The 23,464-nt window shown below is 44.2% G+C and overlaps 1 protein-coding gene and 1 pseudogene across 1 annotated transcript in view; one reads left to right on the top strand and one right to left on the bottom strand.

Annotated features, from left to right (window-relative positions):
• LOC147018250 (uncharacterized) overlaps window positions 1-22,279 on the top strand; it is a 91,641-nt gene extending 69,362 nt beyond the window's left edge. The window contains exons 13-18 of the mRNA XM_085897772.1: window positions 1,166-1,402; window positions 3,493-3,592; window positions 3,857-3,960; window positions 4,113-4,289; window positions 7,906-7,959; window positions 21,307-22,279. Of these exons, the coding sequence (XP_085753898.1) occupies window positions 1,166-1,402; window positions 3,493-3,592; window positions 3,857-3,960; window positions 4,113-4,289; window positions 7,906-7,959; window positions 21,307-21,339 (705 nt within the window). The 3' untranslated portion in view covers window positions 21,340-22,279. The remainder of the gene's footprint in view (window positions 1-1,165; window positions 1,403-3,492; window positions 3,593-3,856; window positions 3,961-4,112; window positions 4,290-7,905; window positions 7,960-21,306) is intronic.
• LOC147018251 (signal recognition particle RNA) lies at window positions 14,980-15,120 on the bottom strand (annotated as a pseudogene).
• Window positions 22,280-23,464: the final 1,185 nt, after the last annotated feature.

Raw genomic sequence — 23,464 nt, 5'->3', positions numbered from 1 at the left:
ATCTTCCTCAACGATCTCTCAGACTCCCTGGAAAATCCTTCTTATCTATTTGCTTATGACTACATCTTCTGCCGTGACATCTCTCATCCTACAGATAGGCAGGCAGCAGCCTCTTCCCTCTCTTCAGACCTTGCAAAAACCCAAGCTGGTCAAACACTTGGAATATGTCTTTCAATCCTGACAAATTTCACACTCTCACTGTCTCTCTCCAAAAGGACTGCATGGAAAACCCTCCCATCTACTTACTTAACAATCCTCTTGAAGAAGTTTCTTGCATCTCACCACCAGCCATGATCTTTCTTGGGCAAACTACATTTCTAAGTTGGCCTCCAAAGCCCACAGCTTAATGGAGTACTGCTCTCCGCTATGGGCTGGTGCCCCTGCCTAATACCTTGCCCCGCTTCACGCCGTGGGAACCAATGCCTTCAAGATCATCGGAATCCTTCACGATGCAGCTGGGTCTATGAGTTTATCACTTTCCCATTGTAGACAGGTCGGTGGTCTCTCTGTTTTGTTTTTTTTAACGCCTCCTTTCTGTTCTTGCACCCTCAGCTATTTCTGTACTTTGTCCCCCTCAGGTTTCTGCAGGGCACACACAATCCACCATCAACCCCCTTCTGGTGAAACTACCTAAATTCAGAATCACTGCTCATCTCCACCCATTCGTTCCTTCTTTTTTTTTTTCTCGCCTATGGAACCAACTTCCACATTCTCTTCAATCTCATTCTCCCCTACAAGTCAAGGCAGCTGCTCACCACCATCTCAGATCATCCATAATCCTCAAGCCATGATATTTTCTATTCTCGATTAATCCCCCCCCTTCCCCCCCTTCTGCCCCACCCCAATCCCTCCTTCCAATTTTCCATTTTTTTCTTCCTGACAGTTTGCTTTTGCACGCATCTTATCCACCCCGTGCATCCTCCCCCATTGCTTATTTGTCCAAGAGTTCCTCTCTTTTGTCCCTTAACTCTGCTGTTGGTGTTTTTCTCCTGTCTTTCTACTGTTTCTTTCGTTCTGTTGCGTCCTGATTCATTCTGTGTTCTCGCTCTTCCACGAGCCTTGACCTTGTAAACAAAAAAACCTCAATGTGCATCTGCCTGGTGGGTGAAGATGATCCACCTTATTTATTTATTTATTTGGGGGATTGCCACCTTTTCCGGGACAGCTCGACCACTCTGATGGATCTATACGCTTTCGACATGGAAATCACCAGCGTCACCTTGGGGCGGATGTTGCCAGCTGGGCCTCCTTTCCTCTCCCCTTGGCCAGTTCGCCTGCATCTGTACAGGAGTCCCCATGGCTGAGCCGAGAGGATTGGCCATCATTCACTCCAAATGCATCTCTGACCACTTCAAGCTGCAGGGAAAATGGCACATCACGCCACTCGTACTACACGCCGCTGGTACCAAAGCACACCATTCTACTCTTGTGCCCATTGGTGTCATCCTGATTTCTGTTTTGTTGCAATGTCTGTTTAATAACCTTTACTATCACAATCAGAACTAGAACAGCACTCGGTAGAGCACACTCCACCAGGCTGAACAGTTTACGTTTTGTATCCCACTAATAGGCCAGATCTGCATCCCAATCTGAACCAAAATCTAATCAGCTTGTTCATGTCACCTGCACAACTCATCCACCAAGTTTTGTCATAATCTGACGACAACTTTTTGAAATATCGTGCTATATATAGTTTTTTGCCCAATCTCTCAATGGTGAAGAATCACTTTTAAAATTAAAAATTTCTCGTATCCAGATCTGGATTAGGATCATCACCAAAATCGAATCAATTCGTCCTTGTCACAAACCAACCTGTCCACCAAGTTTTGTCTGAGTTCATCCACAACTTTTTAAGATATCGTGCTATTTATCGGTTTAGTCCTACCTCTCAAATGTTGAAGAATCACTCAAAAAAAATTATCTGATCTGGATCCGGGTCTTCACTAAAATCTAATCAGTTCATCCTTGTCAAACATCCAACCTGTCCACAAAATTTCATCCGAATCCTTCCACAACTTTTTGAGATATCCTGCACACAGACAAAGAGACAAACAAACAGGCAGACGGGGGGTGAAAACATAACCTCCTTCACCTTCTCTTGTCAGAGGTAATAAGCAAACACACAAGCCTTTCTCCTTTTAAATTTATTACAAAACAGCGAGGTGTGTGAGAGTAAACATATTATGTACTCGTCTGTCCTGTACTCTGCCGTAAATTTAAAACACAAGGTTTAGCTCGATGATGATGATGATGCTGCTGGTATAGGTTGGAGGGTGGAGGTTACAAAGGTGTGGATGTAGAACTTGCGATGGCTGTTTGATAAGCTCTGTCCCGAGTGCCTCGTGGAATCGTTGGTAAATCCACAATGGTTTCTCTCGTATCACCGCTCCACTCAAAAAGGTAAATCCGCAATGATTTCTCCCGTATCACCGGTCCACTCAAAAGCATTTTTTTCTGTTTGTCCTTGATCCAAACATTAAGCGTCTTTTCCATCCTTTCAATAAGAGGATCCCTGAACTGGAATGACACTTTTGCACTTTGTTAGCACGGATATTTGACTCACGTTTACAACACAGTCGACTTATTGATCCCGTAACGGTGACCCTCAGATGCCGCACTTTGACCTCTTGCCAACCCATTTAACAACTCGATTTTTTTCCACAATGTCATAACCTTTCTCAGCCTTTTGGCACAATTAATTTTGTCCATCGTTTTACATTATTTTGGGCACCATTAACAACTGTTGTGTATCTACTAGATCTGGTAGACCTACTCTTTCAGAATTTCCGAATGTCATTTCCCGTTCGATGACGATTCCTTATTAAACTTGGCTTCGTTCCCGTATGCTGGTCTGACCACGACAACTAACGGTGCATGAGAAACAAAAAAAGGCTCGTAATGGGAGGTAATCACACACACAGACGCAAACAATGACTCGTCTTAGCCCCAAAAACCCCGATTGGCCAAAATTAAATACCACGATAACTAAATCGGAATGCAATGGGTTGCCCGTGATTGGTCGAAACCTGTGATGTTACAACCCGCGATATTTGAGGGTTTGTTGTACTTGGAACACGAGAGCACTAATCGTGTTTGTTGCATTTTCGAAAACCTTCCATTTAGCAGGACTTGGACATGTTAAATAGGGTGGTGTATAAGGGTGATAAAACTGCTTCGAAAGTGCTAAACTTCTGTAAAAAAAATTTAATGATGTTTAAAATCATTATTTTATTTAAAATTAAAAAGACATACTGAAACACTGTGCGGGGTAACGTGTTCTATGAACTCTCTAGTTATCCATGTAAAAGTAAGTTATTGTCTCCTAATGTCCTTAATATTAATGTACGAGTAAATTGTTTTCTCTTCATGTCCTTGGTGATACTCCATGAGCCTCCAACACTGTGGAGGGGTAGGGAGGGTTGGAATGTTTTGACATGTGTAATACTGTTCGGATTTTGTTTTGTTAAGTGGTTATCGTTTACTCCATCTCAGGTTTCAGCCATTAAAAGTTCTGTCTGCCATGGGGACCAGTGGTCGGCTCGACTTCCTGGTTATCACTCCGAAAGTGTTCACTGCAAAAGAGCCAAGCTGGGTGAGCATGTTACAAACATGATAAAGAAATGTGAGGGGGGGTGGGGTGCTCAGCTTTGTGTTCATGGAACTTCATTGGATAATTGCCATTGTAAGACAGAAAATGTCAATAGTTGCGAAAACATTTCATCAATGGCATGTGGCATTTTTGGAAACAAATGTAATGTTAAAGTTGACAGTCTTCTGCGGAATAAAGTTGAAGCAAGATAATTGAGCAGTGCAAGAATGTTGAAGTTGAGTTACATGAGCGTGTGTTTTGTTGTAGTGAGAGCAACTCGGGGTCTTCAGTGTGTGGATGAGCCAGAAGTGCTGGACTTTGGGCAACTGTCTCACTCAGCAGGGGAAGGCCACCAAGAGAAGCAGGGCCAGGTGAGTTGGTCATGGCTCCAGTAGCTGAGTGTAGACCAGCTGTGATGAGAAACATTTGAAACTGGATGTTTAAAGTTAGTCATTGCAAAAATAATAATAATAATAATTTTTACCACATCTTCCCTCCCCACAATGTGCCATTACACACACAGGCTCAGTGTAGGCTCTGCTCACCAAATGCCGGAGGAACAAATGCTGCTATACAACTCCCCTCCTGCTATCCAGAGAACTTAAAGCGAATCGGGGTCGATAGCCAGTCCCAAGCTGGCATGCTGCGGACCAAGGGGATATTGAAACCCTCAAATGTGGATCCAGAATTCGTAGTCAAGGTGCGTTCACCGCAATTTAGCCACAATCTAGTTTTCCACCTGAGTCGGGTCATCTGTACATGTACTTGAAGTTGAAGTCCAACGTTTCTGATCCCTCTCCCCCCCCAAAAAATCCCTTCCATCGGTTAGTTTTGACTTGATAAACTTGAATATTCAATACGTTTTCATAACAGCGGGTTCATGGTGATTTAAATGCATTTCTGTTATTACATCTCTCCTACTATGATTAAAAACGTCCTGTAAACCATTTTCAACTCGAGAGTTCATAGAACACGATACCCTGCACAGTGTTCAAGTATAATACTTCAATTTTAATAAAATAATGATTTTAAAGATCTTGAATTAAAAAAAAATGCAGAAATTTAGTACTACTTAAGCAGTCTTATATCCATCCATCCATTGGGACCATACGCTGTGCAGAGCATTGGTGCTGCCTCGGCAGTCTCCGTGGCTATTGGGCACAATCCTGGATGGGTCGCCACTACGACACAGTATACCAGCATGCTGGCACTCATTTTGCCAACCTCAGAAGGATGACAGGCAGAGTTAACCCCACCTGGTATTCAACAGCCAAGTGGGATTTGAACTCAGGATCCTAGGATCCCAAGCCCGCCACCCTAACCATTAAGCCAACACCAGGCATAGTCTTATATACATCACCCTTATACACTGTAATAAGATGACGTTGAGTCGCAGTTTAGGAGATGAAGGCTTTATTGATAGATTTCACATGACGTCACACATCTGGGCACTTCACACGTGCCGCCATCTTTACGGGCAAACAAACCGATCATAACACAATATGCTAATCTTTATAGCTGCAGGAGATCGTTAACAATGATGAATACATACAGTGTTGTTGGCTGTCACACTAGATCTAATTGAGACAATAAATCGTATTATTCAATTCCTGCCGTGATCAGCCAAAGAGAAGCGACTGAGAAACTGTTGGAGGAACGGAGATCGTTATGGCTGTCTCGATTGAACAGGGCTAACTTCGTTCCTTCAAAGCAGACAAGAGTATGGCAGTTTGTCGAGCACTCGCATCATCGCTCGACCTATCATCTCGTTGGAACAAAAAGCAACCTTCTGTATCCACGATATCCATTTAATGGGACACATTGTTTGCTGGCTTTATCTCATGCTCCCAGTAACCTGGCGAGCACGCATGTGGGCGGAGTCTAACATAGGCATGGCGTCCCTCTTTGGCCAATCGGCAAGGAGCGGGCATCTCACCCGCCCCGTCTCCCACTCAACACCATCGCCATTACGCACATGGTCGGAGATGAGGAGGTAGGTGGAGCTACAAACGCCTCCGATCGGGACTCCACCCAGAAGTGTGGGAGTTGCCCCACCTACCGTGGGCCTGTCCAATGGGAGACGGCCAGGGAATCACGCGATGAGTCCAACCAATCAGAAGGCGAGTGGCCAGGAGAAGAGGCCCTCCCTCCTAAAAGGAAAGTGCGGTTGGCGGGACAAGCGTAAAAAGTTTGCATCCTGAGTCTGCTCGAGTGCGCGTCTCTGCCTGGGTTTGCGGCGGACTGCATCCCGTGCTTCAGAGGTGTCTCGTCTGGCGCATTACAACGAGCGGTCAACCACTTTTTATCAAGGGAGATCACCACGTCTCCCCTCCTCTGGGTTTGGCTACCCTGGTTCCTGCTTTTGGCGACTGGAGCTCCGAGAAGGTGTGGACGACCAGCCGCGCGCTCGCTGCCAGGTAGCCAGCTGTCCTGACTCCCAGCCGAACTATCTTCCTCGGCTGGAAAGCCGAATAAATACCCGGAGGGTCCATTTTCTTTTGGGGTGTGCGTGTCTGTGTGCGGGCCTGTCTTGCCTAAGTAGAATTGTTAAGTGCTTTTGCTTGTACATTTGATACATTTCTTATTCGGATAACTCTGTTCTTTGTATGTTCCCTTCCCCCCCATTGTAAATAAATACCCCTATTGTTGAATGTCCCAGCTCGTCCTTGTCCTTTCTGCCATTGGTTTGCCGTGCTGCGAACGAGAATTAGGAAGGCCGTTGCCGTTGTTGTACATTTGGACCGACGGACCTCGGTAACCATCCGCTCGGGTTACGCACGGTTCGAGCACGGTAACGGCTCGTTCCGCTCGAGGCCTGCCGAGAGTGTGAATTCCCCAGTAGCTTTGCCGCGTGGATACTTAGGTATATTGAAGTTGGCAATTAACCCTAATCCACCGGCCAAATTATTGGCGATTCATGGTCCTGTAAGGGACCCGTGCCTTTCGGAGTTCTCCGAGAAGCACGATCTAGATTCCGGGTGTTCGGTGAAGCCGACTCTACTGCTCCGCCTCGCGGTCGTGCTCGCCGCCGACACCCGACACCACAACAATATTACATCACCCTGTCTGACATGTAACATGAGTTATTCGTGCCTGTTGTTTGTGTCTTTTATAGCATCCTTAAAAACAGTACATTTTCTGTTTGGAATGATTTTCCATTTTGTCTGACTGCCAGGCACAGACAGACAGACAGACAGACAGACAGACAGAGTAAAAATATTATCTCGCTCCTCTCTGCGCATGTGCGGTCGGGACAAATTCTGAGCCAAGGTACTGTAAAACGGCAAACTTGCTTTCCTATTCATGCTCCGATTCGTGTTCAAAATATAACATTCGATTTAAATAAGTTGTTCCTCTATGATAAACTGACGATGAAAAACTGATGAGACAGACGAATGGACATGAACCAATTGCTTAACCCCGCTTTTCCCTTTGTGTACATTGGGTAATAATATTGTCACATTGTAGGTAACATGAGGGGGGCTTTTATAAAGGAATTTTGCTTTTCTGAAATTTGTTCATCGTTCAGTTATAGGGGGGATTAAAAGGACTTTTAATGGAAACACCTCACACTACTGGTTTTACGTGGATGGGAATGTTGAGGAAGATACCGATTGGTTTTTCAATATTTTCTTAGTTGAGGTCGAAAAGGAATGTGAAAGCCTCATGCTCACCAAGGAAATTAGTTTTCCTGCTCATAAATAATCTCCACCTCTAACATTGCACATTCTGGATATTTCATTTCTCGCACAATGAAATTTCAAACTTGCAAGTTGCCCGTACCCGCACAGGATTTTAAACGTGTGGAGGGATGGAGGAAGCAAAAATGTAAATGGCGTCTTCTGTCATCGAGCCGGCAAGCTGGGAGCAACAATTCACATTTATTGCCACATCTGATGCTATTTAAATTCTCTAATGGTGGCGAGGTGCTCCATTTGAAACTGTTTAATATATGTAGCTTTTTGATGCCTTGGGTCCATAATAAAAATTTGTATTGGTGTCAAAGCCAGTGACCATTTAAAAATTAATAGTAGGATGGGTTTGCTTTTCCTCTTGCATGAATATCTTCCCAGCCCCCTATACCCACCCACATCATCTCTTTCATTCATAGTGTTGAAAAAGAATGCCAATGTGTTGAGAAAATGATTTTCTACACTGACTGAATGATGTCGACATTGTCTTGAGATGTATTGTTTGATTCATTGTATACTTCCAGGTGATTAATTCTTTCGCCTTTTCTTTTACCTCCCTGTTCCCTCCTCACCTCCCTCTTATTTATTTTTGAAATACACGTACAACACTGTTGTACTTCACAGACCCAATCTCGACGTCAGCTGTCCCATTTTCTACGATTTCTGCCCAGCAGAAAGGTATGGTCAGAGAATGAGATTTAAGAATAGGTTTAACATGATATCGATTCCAGCATTAGAGTAGTGAAGAGAAAGCAGTGTTTGGTGGAACAGGTGTTCATGATCACGTAATGGCGGATTCCTCACCAAACCCCAATGATGGTGCCTCAACACCCTTCATACACTGACAATGACGTGTTGCCTCTGCACTGTTGTCATAATAAATACAAGCTTTAGATATTTGACAAAGTGGTTTGTGAGAGAGATTACATTCAAGAACACTTGGTTACAGTGATATGCGAGACAAAAGACAAATTAAAAATGTTTCAGATTCATAATTAACTTAATCAAACAATGATCAAAAATAAATGACAAGTCCTGTGAATCAATATGCAATATAATTAAATATGAAATATTTAAGTGTGTTATCATTACTACGAATATATGGTAGTCAACAAATTGCTAATTACTAAAATTACTTCGTAATTAGCAATATTTGAAACATATCTATACTTAAGTACAACAGAGATCAGAGATGTGGACATAGGAATCACTTGTAAATGCTTCCTTTCTAATGTACAAAGTCCGGTCTCCCTCAACTGTTTTAAAAGCCCATTGTGCTTGCATCCTGCAAACCACTAAATATCTCAAGCAAATCAAAAACTAGTGATTAGAATGAGCTCTTTATTGAAAAGTTTACAGCCATAGTAATTTTCATGTAAATAAGGCTAAAGTGTAAATAAGGCTAAAGTTATAAAATAAGAGCGAGAATTGCTTTGCAATACATATCCCCTACCAGTTCCAATGAATGGTCAGGAGATAAAAAAAAATTGTTTGTATTTAACGCACGCTCAAACCGATACTGGAACCAAAATGAAGAAGAAACTCGAGCCCACTGTGTTTGGGTCTATTCGGAAAAATAAAAGGCAAAACAATTTTCATTTACTGATATCTTTTGTAGACTTAAAATCAATAAAGACAACGAGGATAACAAACCAGAGATAAAAAAAAAATAACAAGTTTGCTTTAACGAACACACGAGCCGATACCAGAACCAAAAAGAAGAAGAAGAAACTCTCTAAACCAACCTTGTTTTGTTTGTTTCTCGGCTTTGCCTATTTTATATTAAAAATAACCCTATGTACAAACATAAAGTAAAAACATGCGTCCGGCTTAAGTGCACATATAATTATTACACCGTGGTTCTATACCTGGGATCATTCCAATTGCACTGGAACCTATCTAACAGCTCGATTTGAACTCAGGAAACTTACCCCAGGCCCAGGCCGAAGGCCTGAGGCCTGCCGATCTGTGCTGCTTCATGCAATGGCAGCGCATGATTTTATTGGGGTGGAGTCAGGGCAGTTGAACACTGACAAATGTATAAAATGTGATATTATCCAAGTGTGAAAAAGGGCATAACTCTGAAAGATTGACAAAACCCCTGAAACTCAAACTTGTTCTGAAACTTATCATAATAAAGCCATATATCAAGTTTCAATTGAATATGTTAAAGGGTATGGGAACAAAATCTGGAAAACCACAGGTGGGACTGACAGACGGAGAGCAACCCTATAGTCCCCTCCGGTGATACTGGTCGGGGACTAATAGGAGGCAGAAGAAGCTCGTGTTAGCATTACCTAACAACCAGTTGGTGTGTAAACTCCAATGTCTTGGGTTATGTGACCTGCAGTAAGCAGATTAGAGTCTGCACTGGCCTACTTTTATTACCTCCACTGTATTAGGTTATGTATTCACCCCTGTTTGTTTGCCTGTGAGCAGGATATCTCAAAAATTTATGGACACATTCAGGCAAAACCTGGTGGACAGGTTGGCTGTGTGACAAGGGCAAATTCTTTGATTTTTGGTGAGGATCTCGATCCTAGAATTTTATGATTCTCCACCATTGAGGGATAGGGCCAAAAACAATATACTGTATAGCACGATATGTCAAAATGTTGTGGATGGGTTGGGACAAAACTTGGTGGTTGAGTTGGGTAGGTGACAAGAACAAGCCGATTCCATTTTGCTTAAGGTCAGGATGCCGATCCGGCCTCTCAGTGGGATACAAAACATAAACTAATCAGCCAGTGGAAGTATGCGCTCTAATGAGTGCCATTCTAGTTTCAGGATATTTTCTTTTATGAATATTTTCTGATGGTTTTGTGATTTTTTTTTCCTTGGGATATTAGCTTTGAGTTGTATCAGTATGTGAAATTTTAGCATTCTAGTATACCTTCAGGTCAGGTCAGGTATGGGAGCATGTGCCAGAACAGCGCGTCGCTGCGTCCACTTTCCGCCGGTACTCCAGGGGCCTCCGTCTGGCCATCCCCCAGGCAGATGCCAGGCCCATCCCCATCTCCTTGAGATGATGGTCAACCTGCTGTAACCATGAGGCACGTGGTCGGCCCACTGGCCTCCTCCACTCATGAGACTCCCTCGCTGAGAGAATCTGGTGAGCAGGATCAGCGTCAGGAAAACGAGCCACATGTCCATACAGCCGCAGCTGACGCTCACGGACTATGCAGGTAACAAATCTCATCCGAGTCTCTCTCAGCAACCGCTCGTTGGACACAAAATCCGACCAGCGATAGCCAAGGATTCTCCGAAGAGACCTGGTACCAAAGGAATTAAGTCTCCGTCTCAGATCCTTGGTCAAAGTCCAAGTCTCGCACCCATAGAGCAAGACTGGAAGTACCAAGGACCTGAAGACTCGGACTTTCGTCCTCCCGCACAGGTACCGGCAGCGCCACACCCCATGATCCAGTGAATCCATGACTCCCCAGGCCCGACCCAGACGTCTATTGACCTCCGGCTCACAACCTGCGGAGACATGAATATCACTACCAAGGTAAGTGAATCTATCCACGACCTCAACATCCTCACCACAAACAGACACAGACAGGACAGCAGCATCCAAGATGTCACCGAAAGCCTGGATCTTTGTTTTGACCCAAGAAATCCGTAATCCCAATGGCTCCGACTCCTCATTCAGCACCTCGAGGGCCCCCAAGAGGATGTCTAAAGTCTCCGCAAAGATGACTGCATCATCTGCAAAATCAAGGTCCGAGATCTTGACATTGCCAAACGATGCACCGCAACTTGATCTCTCCGACATCCTCCCAAAAATCCAGTCCATACAAGTGCTGAAAAGTGTGGGGGCAAGTACACATCCCTGACGAACTCCAGTAACAACTGGAAATAAGTCAGAGGCGGTACCACCACACTTCACAGCACTCTCAGTACCAGAGTAGAGTTCAGACATCAGATCGATCAGTTTCGGTGGCACCCCACGAAGACCAAGAATCCTCCAGAGGACATCCCGATTCACTGAATCGAACGCTTTACAGAGATCAACATAGGCTGCAAGCAGCCCCTGCCGAAACTCTCGTCTGCGTTCGGTGAGTACACGAAGTGCAAGGATACGGTCAATCGTTGACCTCTTTGGTGTAAAGCCTGACTGCTCTGGACGCTGGTGCTCAAGCAGATGGTGGCGAACCCTATCAAGAATTATCCGAGCAAAGACCTTGCCCGGCACTGAGAGCAGCGTCACCCCTCGGTAGTTGTTGCAGTCTTGGCGATCACCCTTCCCTTTCCAGAGAGGGACAACAAGGCCCCTCTTCCAGTCAGTTGGGATGATGCCTGTGTTCCAGGCAGAGCACAAAACTGCATGCAACGACACGAGTGCAGCATTTCCACCAGCCTTGAGAAGTTCGGCATGGATGCCACAGATCCCTGGAGCTTTGCCCCGTTTCAACTGGTTCACCGCAGCCCGTGTTTCCACAAGCGATGGTGGACCACAGTTGATTCGAGGGTCAGCAACAGGGATTGTAACACCCTTGACGTCCAACTCGACAGCTGGGGGATCAGCCTGGTACAACCGCTCGAAGTAACCGGCCCAGCGGGCCTTCACTTCAGACTCCTCTGTCAAGAGCCTACCACTCTCTGCTCGAACTGCAGTGCTCCGAGGGATGGGCTTGGATGAACGTAATGCGCGAATTCCCCTGTAAGCGGGACGAGAATCACCTGTCCACAGGTGATGCTCTACCCCCTCACAGATTCCTCGCACATAGGCCTCCTTGTCCACCCTCAGTGCACGTACAGTTTTACGCCTCAGCTCCCTGAACAGCTCAGCTCTGCCATTCAGCCTGGCCCTGCGACTCTGGTCAATGGTATCCAGTGTCCCTTGAGAGACAAAATTCTTCTTTGCCCTGCGGTGAACTCCAAGGCATCCACCGGCAACATCAAGGACGGTGGTCTTGAAGGTGTTCCACAACTCTTCAGGACCCCCCAAAGCACCCAGACCCCCAAGTGTCCACTCAGCCTGTTCGCAAACTCCTCAGCTACTCTCTCATCCCTGAGCTTGGCAACATCCAGCCTAGGCTGGGATGGTACCATTCTCCAGGATTTAAGGTGCAGCTTTAGAGTTGCTACAACAAGCCTGTGGTCAGTATTGAGGAACTGAGCACTCCGGTAGACCCTGCAGTTCTGGATCATCCTCCAGCGACCGTCAATGAGGACATGGTCAATCTCCTTTGCCACACCGCCAGCGTTGGAATACCAAGTCCAGCGATGAGCTTGCGGGCGCTGAAACCATGAACCAGCCACCCTAAGTCCATGACTTCTTGCAAAGTCAAGGAACTTAGTGCTATTCTGGTTCATAGTTCCTGACCCATGGGGACCAACACACACCTCATAACCATCCCTATCAGTTCCAGTCGATGCATTGAAATCCCCCAAGACTAGAAGTGTATCTCGTCTGGGGCACTGATCAACCACAGACTCGAGTGTGGCGTAGAATGTGTCCTTCACGGTAACATCACTCGCCTCAGTCGGAGCATAAATAGAGACCAGGGAAATGACACCTAAGGAGTGACGAATCCTTAATCTCATAATACGCTCGTTGACCGGTGTTACCTCAATTATCATTGGGGTCAGCTTATTGGACACAGCTACAGCAACTCCTTGGGTATGGTAACCATCAGAGCGACCAGACCAATAGTAGGTGTAACCACCCACCATTATCTCGCCGCAATCCGGTCTCCGAACCTCAGAGAGAGCTGCAACCCCGATGTCCAAACGCTTGAGCTCAGATGATAACAGAGACAGGTGATCATCCTCTCTTAGGGATAGGACATTCCAGGCACCCACCCGAAGGGACCGCCTCAGGTTAACCCAAGGAGACCGCCGTCTGGTGGACGACACCTCAGCACCACTCCGACACACTCTCCCGCAATCTGACCCAGGGATGTTACCCCGTGGTTTCCCTCCTATCAAAGATTGGGGGTCCCGAAGGCTTTGCCCCAATCCCATCATCCGGTGAGCTGCCCTGCGAAGGGAAGCTGCACAGGAGGTACTCCCACGGAGTGGGTTTTCAGATTTTTTTGCGTTTTTGCGTTTTGCGGAATGAAGCGTTTTACGGTGGCTGGAGTGCAAATCCTGCCACCAACCTCCTAATAAGAAGTAACCCAACTGCAGGAGGACGTCCGCAGACACAGTTGGGCACTAGATATGGATGGCCGTTGGCTCACAATTAGCTCCTCCGCCCTTTGACAGGTTTTGTTTTTAATCCTGCTGGGTGTCCATATCCAAACACCCTCCTCACCAGAAAACCTGGTGGGGGAGACGGTTTAGTCGCCGACAACCCGACCATGGAACAGGTTAGTACAGGTTTACATGGTACCTGTAGCAGGTCACAGATCGAACCTGACCTGACGAAGTATACCTTTGAAGGTACGAAACATTTATATCAGTGATTGAGTGAGTCCGCGCTTAGAAATAAATACCTTTATGTATTAGATATTTGCTGCACAATCTTCCGTAGCCGTGACTTAAAACGAAATAAAAAGCTTGGCACGCTCAGCTGAATATACCAATTGTTGCCATGGCAATATTCTGCAAAGCATTCCATTTCTTTGTCCATTATCTTGGGTCAGGTGACCCGCAGTGAGCAGACTAAGGTTGGACCAGCTGACTTATTTGCGGATATTTTCATTTACAGAAAATTAGACTGTTTTGTGATGGGTTTTTTATCCCTGGGATATTGGTTTCAAGTTGCTTAGGCACATCATAGATCAGAGATGTGGACATAGGAATCACTTGTAAATGCTTCCTTTCTAATGTAAAAAGTCTGGTCACCTTTCCTATTTTAAAAGCCCATTGTGGTTACATTCTATAAGCAGCTAAATAACTCGAGTAAATCAAGAATTAGTGATTAGAATGAGCTCTTTATTGAAAAGTTTACAACTATAGTAGTTTTTATGTAAATATGGTAAAAGTCATAAAATAAGAGGTGGAAGCGGCTCATGATAGAATTTCCTCGCAACCAGTTAGAGTGTAAACTCCATTGTCTTTGGTCACATGACCCACAGTGAGCAGACTGAGTTTGCACCGGCCTACTTTTATTAAAGGATATTTTTGTTTACAGATGCTTTCCGATGGTTTCATGGCTTTTTTTCCTTTTTTTCTTGGGATATTGGCTTCAAGTTTCATCAGTAGGGTACGTCAAATTTCAGCTTTCCAGCCCACCTAGAAGGTACTAAACATTTACCATATTTTTTGGCATACAAGTTCATCGTTTTTTGTTTTTTTTCTAGAAGTCCGGGCCTCGACTTGTACTGAAACTCAACTTAACTATGGTTTAAGACATTGAATTGCATAAATGGAAAAAAGTGCAAAGTGTGATATTTTCTGAAATAAATTGTATTATTGTTAATTGAAAACACTACAGAAATCATTACACAATGGCAAAGCAAATCTGCCAAGGTCAAGCAGATGAAAAGCAAAGCCACCCACTAGTTTTGGCCTTATTGGGGCTCGTCAGGGCAACAAATCGCTATTCCTTCCACTTGGTGACTGAAGCTTTGCAGTTTTTATACAGGTTAATGTTGTTGTTGTTGTTGTTGTTGTTCATCTTTCGGCTGCTCCCGTTAGGGGTCGCCACAGCGGATCATCCCTTATGATCCATATACTGATTTGGCATGGGTTTTACGCCGGATGCCCTTCCTGACGCAACCCTGGTCGCCTCGTACTACACAGGGATAAGGATTGGGTTTCGCCATGATTCCGGGCTGCTCTACACCCTCTCATAGCGCGGCCCAGTGCAGAGCTCCCGTCCTCAAGCGATCCTCCAACCCAAGCCTCCAAGTAGCCGGATTACAGGCGCACGCCACTACGCCCGGTTTATACAGGTTAATGATACACCCCTAACTGTGATTGGTGATGACACCAAATATTAATAATCATATCACATATAAAGCTCATTTTAACCACTCACTGACTGACTCACTCATTCACTCACTGACTGACTGATATTAAAGTTCGGTACCTTCCAGGTGACATAGAAAGCTGAAATTTTACATGCCGACGGACATCAAAGCCGATACACCAGGAAAATCGCACAACCATTGGAAAACATCTGTAAATGAAAATAAAAAATGAAAATATGAATGCAGGTGAGTGACCCGAGACAATGGGGAAGCATGGTAATTTTGCGTGCCGACGGACATCGAAGCCGATAAACCAGGAAAAAATCACAGAACCGTTGGAAAGCATCCATAAATTACAATATAAATAAATTAAAAAATTAATGCAGGTGAGCGACCCGATACAATGGGTAAGCACGGTAATTTTGCGTGCTGACGGACATCGAAGCCGATAAACCAGGAAAAAATCACAGAACCGTTGGAAAGCATCCATAAATTAGAATACAAATAAATGAAAAAATTAATGCAGGTGAGCGACCCGAGACAATGGGGAAGCACGGTTCGTTATTGCTTACAATGTATAAGCATATGATACCCCAAAAGTATATATAGTTATAAAATGTACTTTTATAAATGGTCCTCGATGTCTTGCCTGACTCGGGGTTTGTCATAAATATTTGACTTCACACGTGTGATTCATAAGCCATGCTGGACCCACAAACCTATCGGTGATGTCACATACATTTCACATCCAATTGAAGATGATACATGGTAGTTTTAACACAAGTTCCTTGGAAATTCACTGAAGTTGAATTTTCGTCATTAATATAAGAATAGAAATTGAAACAATATGATGATCAGATTGAGTGATTATGGTTTTGATGTTTCACAATGGTTTTACTTTGATGAATAAATTAAATTTCACTTTGAAGAATGAATGAAATTTGACTTTGATGAATGAATGTTTGAATTGAATGAAATTTGACTTTGATGAATGAATGTTTAAATGAATGAAATTTGACTTTGATGAATTAAATTTGACTGATGAATGAATGATTGTATGATATTTCACATTGAATGAATGGCTGAAAATTCCCTTCGATGAATATTTGTATGATTTTTCACTTTGAATGAAAGATATTTCACTTTAATGAATGATATAAAGTCATGTATAAAGAACACCATGGTTGGAGTGAACCATTTAGAATTTAGTAAGACCCGTGGCAAACCTTAACGGATTGTTTATATGTAAAAAGCTACAAAGCTCATTGCTTTGATTTATTCGTGCATGACAACCATGAGCAAGCTCATAGCAGACTGCGGAGGCAGTGCCAGTTCACACTCTGCCAGAAAGCGGAGGCTTTCTGTGAACTCTGGTGGGTTTATTGCACAGATCCAAAGCAACACGTCCTGGTTAGACTCCATTGGAGAACGCTAAATGCCCTTATACGGGCCTAACCCGAACGCCTTTAGCCCGTCGAAAGGTCAAACTGATCAGGGGGCCTGTGATTATGGACTCCGCCTTAGGCGTCAATCAGTGGGGGAAGGAAGGGAACATGTCCCCGTCCCCCCACCCCCCCACTTTCTAGAAGGGGGGGGACAGGATATCGATTGTACACGCACACTTTTTTGGTCGAAAAACAAAAAATGTGTCGACTCAATGGATTACGAAGCAATTTTCCGAGCAATTGATTTAATATATTTTGTGAAAAGTTTGAATGAGTGATTGATTACTTGGCGAGTAGAATATTAATAGATTATATTATTTTTTGGGAATATCGTTGACATGATGAATGATGTTCGGCTGCAACCACTCATTAGCACACATGGACCGGCACTTGAGAGCGCTAGTTGACAACAAGGCTTGTCTAGTTACATCATAATAATCATTATCATGATCAAACTAAGTACGCAATTTGGTCGTTATCATCCAATCTCAACGAAATTTGCTCAGGATCCATCATGGGAGAGGGAAGCACAAAATAGTGGGGAACAGAGACATTCAGAGATCTGTGGAAGGGAGCGGGATGGGATGGGGTGGTGTACACAGGGTAAACAAGATGGACACTACAGGGACTTTCAGGAAGAAAAACAGGGAATATTAAGGACGTGGGTTTGGGCTGGATTAACGGGGGTAGAAAAGATCGTGGTTTTGGATGGGGCAATATATGAGATGGTGGTGAACAGCTGTTTTGAAGACCTGGAGGGAAGAATGTGATTGAAGAGTGTGTGGGAGTTTGTTCCTGAGGTGGGAAAAAAGAGGAATGAAAGAGTGAAGGTGAGCAGTGATTCTTGATTTTGGTAGTTTCACCAGAAGGGTTTTGTTGTTGTTGTTGTTGTTGTTTCCTTGGTTCCAATCCCACCCGTGAAAAACGACAGACTTTCCATCTTAGTCATTTTCACCTCAATTATATTTTTTTCAGACGTTATTTTTTATAGTCGATTTTGTTGCTTTAGACTCGACTGTAAAAGATCCAGAGGAATTCCGATGTTTTATTTGTTTTTAGATCCTCGTGGAGGATCTCTAAGTCTTACTCACATTGTTGTTCTTGTGGACTTTTTTGTTTCACAGCCTACAGTTTTCATCGAAGCTTCCTGAAACTTGGCGTATATATGTAAAAATACCATGTGCAGACAGTAACGATCTCTGATTTTGAAAATTCCTCCTAGAAAAAAAGTTATGAGATGAAAATATCTCCGCTAATGGGAATCGCCTAAAAATTATCTCCGAAACTCGGCAAGCTTTTTGAATTGTTTGCAGGAATCGAACAGGGCATTAGCAGAGATGAATTACCGCACATATGATACATCACTATGACATCATATCAATTTTTATGACGTCATTCCTATTTTTTGACATTTTTTGTTTTTTGTTTCATTTGTTTCACAGCCTACAGTTTTCATCGAAACTTCCTGAAACTTGGCATATATATGTAAAAATATCCTGCGCAGACAGTAACCATCTCCGATTTTGAAAATTCTTCCAAGAAAAAAAAGTTATGATGTCAAAATAGCTCCACTAATGGAAATCGCCTAAAAATTATCTCCGAAACTAGGCAAGCTTTTTGAATTCTGTTTGTGGGAATCGAACAGGGCATTGGCAGAGATGAATTACCGCACATAAGATACATCACTAAGACGTCATATCAATTTTTATGACGTCATTCCTATTTTTTGACATTTTTTGTTTCACAACCCAGAGTTTTCATCGGATCTTCGTGAAACTTGCCATGTATATGCAGAAAGCCCACGCGCAGGCAGTAACCATCTCCGATTTTTGAAAGTCTTCCTAGAAAAAAGTTAACGTCATAATATCGCCGCTAATGAAAATCGCCTATACTATTATCTCTGAAACTAGGCAAGCTGTTTGAATTTTGTTTGCGGGAATCAAGCCGGGCATCAGCGCAGATAATTTATCACAAACCTGATACATCACAATGATGTCATATTCGTTTTTATGATGTCATTATTAAGAGGACGAGGATCTTAGTTCATTCGAGCTTGTTTGTCTTGGAAAAGCATTTAGCAGCTTAGAGCATCGTTTGTGACATGCAGCTGCTGTTCTCACCACTTGCTTACTTCGATTTTATTTGTTCCTTTTATTTTATTTTTGGACTGTACAGAAAATAAAGTTGACACCTCTGCCCCAATCCCCCAAAAACAATTTTCCCAGAAAAGGGTGCACAAGCAGCCAGAAACCACTCAGAATCCAAAACTTCACACCATATTGGCTATGCACAATGTGTTTGCATTGTCCCCTCCCCTTCCCTCCCACCACCCCCTCCCCCCCCCAATATTCAATACCGATCAACACCCTTGAATATCTCTCTCTCTCTCTCTCTCTCTCTCTCTCTCTCTCTCTCTCTCTCTCTCTCTCTCTCTCTCTCTCTCTCTCTCTCTCTCTCTCTCTCTCTCTCTCTCTCTCTCTCTCTCTCTCTCTCTCTCTCTCTTTCTCCCTTTCTCTCTCGTACTGCAAACCCTCCCATTTACTTTCTCAACAACCCACTCAAAGAGGTTCAGTCACTCAAACTCTTGCGTCTCACTCTCAGCTATGATCTCACTTGGGTAAGCCATATTTCAAAGTTGGCCTCCAAAGCCAGATGCCGACTGGGCATCCTCCTTCATGCAAAGTCCTTCTTTGGCACACCTGAGATCCTATGCACCTACAAGGCCTTCATCCACAGCTTCATGGAGTACTGCTCTCCCCTCTGGACTGGCCCCGATGCTCACACCTTGCTCAGATTGATGCAATGGAAACCAAAGCTTTCAAGATCAACTGGAATCTCTCGTGATTAAGCTGATTCTTTGGGCCTATCACTTTGCCATCGCCGACAGGTTGGTGGTCTCTCTCTCTTCTTCTGCTTCCTTTCTGCTCTTGCACCCTCTGCCCTCTATGCTTACTTGAGCAGGTGATGAAATTAACCAAATTTTGTGCCTTCAGCGCACACTCAGGTTACTGCCAAGCGATACAGTGAGCGTACACTGGCTAATGAGAGCAAATCACATGGGGTACAACTTCCCGTCTAACTATGCCTGTGCACTATATCAGACCAATGGAGTAAAGGCCAACCAAGACTGATTTGAAACAATAACCAGCAAGTATTTATTTACACACACACAAGCAATGGTGAAAAGCACATTATTTCCAGATCTTTATTCACAAAAGCAAGCAATCACTAAAGCGATTATTTACAGGCAAAAAGAAAAAGACACAAAAGAGCAGACTTAACTCTAACACTAACATTCTTACACAATCTTATTCACACAAAAGACATGGCCATCATTCAATCTGGGGAGAAGAAGAAGACGAGAAGAACTGGGAGAAAATATAAGTATGGAGCATGGGGTCGACTCCTTCCCTCATCTCACACAGCCCAATGGGGCTGCGCTGGTCCACATATACTGTGAAGGAGGGAAAGATGGATGGTAGAGTAGCAATGCGGTGCAATGGGATGCGCAGCCACATCTGAGGCGTCTCGACCCAGTTGGAAAGTCCTCTCTGACATGCAAGATATGCGAACGGCAAGCAGCTCCATTTATGTTGTGCATACAGAACCAGCAGCTCCAGATCAATCAAGCCGCGTTCTGGGCTTTCTCCTTGCTCTCCTCAGCACTCTGCACTCCTGTCTGCTCCTCGATCCCTGGACAAGCTTTTAGGACAAGGACAAGGACCAGCTTTGAGCTCCCTTCTCCTTGCAGAATATGGCCTTTCTCCCTGTCTCTCTCATGCGAGCCTCTTCTCATTGGTGCACATCAGATGGGGACGGGTCCATGATCCAGCTTATGGAAAATCCCACCGTCTGTGAGGAAGCTTTCAATGCAGCCCCCACCCCTACTTTCACGCACCCAAAGCAGCAATGAGGGCCCCCGCTCCCTCCCTCGTGTGCAAACGTTCAGTCGACAGTGTGCACTATAATGTGCATGCGAGACACATTGCACTCCATCGCAGATGGGAAAAGTGCCGCACCCACTTAGTATTTGAGAAACGTTGTCCCACATGATGAATGCAGGAAAGTAATTTAGTGCCGGTCAGGAGAACCAACCGTTTGCACTGAGTGATGGGTGGTTGGTGGCAAATAATAAAAGAATGAGTGGATTTGAGTGGTAAGGAAGACAGGCGCACCAAAGGACGAGAATAAACCCGTGGGGGTTGAAAGAAAGACTGATGGGATGAAAGAGGGGTTGTTGAATTGAGGTTTGGTGGAAGGGGATTATTGTTGGATTGAGAAAGGCAGAGGGGGGGGAGGGGATTGTTGGAACGGACCAATGGGGTATTGAAAGTATTAAAAGAAAGACTGAAAGGAGCAGAGGGCAGTTGGAAGACATCATACTGGGGAAAGCCAAACGAACCTCAATGCATTCCCACCCCAAACTATTAGACAAGGGGCAAAGGTCTACCTACACATAGACTAATAAAATAACTCATCCTTGAGTCTCCTTCGTGTCCATGTTTCTGGATGTTCTCCCCTGGGATACATTTCCAAAATCATCACAATATTTACGGATCGAGGATGAACTCGGGATCCATGTGGAGCCATACCACCTGGGATGCATGTGGAGCCATTGTAATTGGGTGGATCCAAGCAAGATGCATTTTTATTCTCTGTTGAGAGAATGGAGAGGTGTTGAGATATAACTTGTTTGTCCCCACCTCCCCCTGCAGAGTCGCAAGATGAGAGGTTTAAAGACAAAGTGAGAGAACTGGGGGTGAAACAGCAGTCTCTGCAAAATGCAGCTGAATTCTTATTTTGTTATTATTTTTTATTTGCCAGTACACAAGAATGTTTGCACAGCAAGCGGCTCGATGATAAATGTGATAAAGTTTGTTTGCCCAATGAATTGCATGAAGCACTTATGCTTGGTGGTTGGAACTTTAAATTATGCTTTAAAAAGGTGTTTATTTGTTACTAAGGTGTGTGTGTGTGTGTGTGTGTGTGTGTGTGTGTGTGTGTGTGTGTGTGTGTGTGTGTGTGTGTGTGTGTGTGTGTGTGTGTGTGTGTCATGCCATGCCATGATTTTTAAATTTCATTTCAAATGCATTTTTTCACCCCTTCTGTTAAAACCCAGTAAGATAGATTGTCGAGGTGTCGTATTTATGGTGTGTATCGCTTGCCAGTTTCTTTTCTTCTGCATGAGCGCAGTAAATTTATTGGCAAATCGTTATTCTGCTGACACCTTCAAAATGTAAAAACCAAACAATGAATGCAATGTGAAAAGGGGGGGGAGGGATGGTGAAGGGGATGAGAGGGAATCCAATGGTGGGAGGTGGGAGGGAGAATTAAAATGGCAACACTTTTGCATACGTAATATATAGATTGTTTTCTATCTCAGGATTGCACGTGATTGTCCAACAGCTATTGCTTTGCAATTGAAACGTACATTTTTGTTTGTTGGAGTTAAAATGGTCTGAAAGGTCAACAGTTATGTTAATGTAGATTAAAGTTTTGTGTGTGTGCGTGCGTGCGTGCGTGCGTGTCAGTCTGTAGTCCAAAACACTAATTCATCACCCAGTTGGGTTTGAGTGCAGGTACTTTTGTTAATCAGATTACTTTGTGCGGGTCATTGGATGTTTCATCGTTTAAATGGAATTATCTGCTCTTGGTTGTAAGGATGATTAAATGCGTCGCTTCATCCCATCAACATGAGCTCTGCTCCGTGCTTCAGTCTCAGCTTGATTTATCAAGTGAAAGTGGTTAAAGGGCACATCCATGATGTACATTTGGGGATCCAAACCGTGACGTGTAATGGGAGGGTTGAGTGTCCTCCTGATCGTGGTGGCATGATCCTCCTGATCATGGTGGCATGCTCGGGGATTGCCGACCCGACTATAGACTATCCGAATTGGACATTAAGCAGGGTGTCTTGAGTGTTAGCATTATTTATTTAATTGGTGTCTTGAAGAGTGTTTTTTTGGGGGGGGGGGATACAGAGTCGAGGCTCATGGAAGAGAGAGTACACTGAATGGATAAGGATGCAATCGGATTACATGAACAGTGCAATCTCGATCATCGAATCTTGGGATGACAAATTACAGCTCGAAGTTCGAGTTGGACAGCCAAGTCACAGCACTGTTTGTTGTTAGGTGGTTTGCTCTAAATCCTTCATTAAATTTCCATAGGTGACACCCATTTACAATGTGGTGACTATAATCTGATCTGGGTGACCACAGTCACATGGTGTTGAGGTGGTGATGTCATTGCATGGACAGTAATCATACCGATACAGTACAGTGAAAGGGGGAGGGACGCTAACAGCTAAGTTGAAGGACAACAACGAGGGAGACTTGGACAAAATAATGGGTGTGGGGAGGAACAAGGGGTAGAGGAGGATGTATGGGTTGGACAAGATGGATACAGAAGGAAAATTTGGGCAGAAGAGGGCTTGGGTGTGGTGGGGAATTAACGAGGGTAGATAAGATCATGGTTTTGAATTGGGTACGATCTGAGATGATGGTGAATAACTGTCTTGAAGACTTTTGAGGAAAGAATAAGATTGAAGAGAATGTGGAAGTTGATTACACAGGAGGGAAAAAGAGGAACGAATGAGTGGAGATGAGCAGTGACCCTGAATTTAGGTACTTTAACCAGAAGGGGTTGATGGTGGACCATGTGCGCCCTGAAGGAACCTGAGGGGGACAAAGCAAGGAAAAAACAGAGGGTGCAAGACCAGAAAGGGGGCGTTAAAAAAAAAAACAGAGAGACCACCGACCTGTCTACAATGGGAAAGTGACAGACCCATAGACCCAGATTCATCGTGGGAGTGTGCAATGATCTTGAAGGCCTTGGTTTCCACGGTGTCAAGCTGAGCAAGATGTGAGGCAG

This window comes from Eptatretus burgeri, chromosome 10 (assembly GCF_056783735.1).
Source record: "Eptatretus burgeri isolate ZD-2024b chromosome 10, Ebu_testis_v1, whole genome shotgun sequence".
In the NCBI taxonomy this organism is placed as follows: Eukaryota; Metazoa; Chordata; class Myxini; order Myxiniformes; family Myxinidae; genus Eptatretus; species Eptatretus burgeri.
This window is presented reverse-complemented; position numbering and strand designations above follow the sequence as displayed.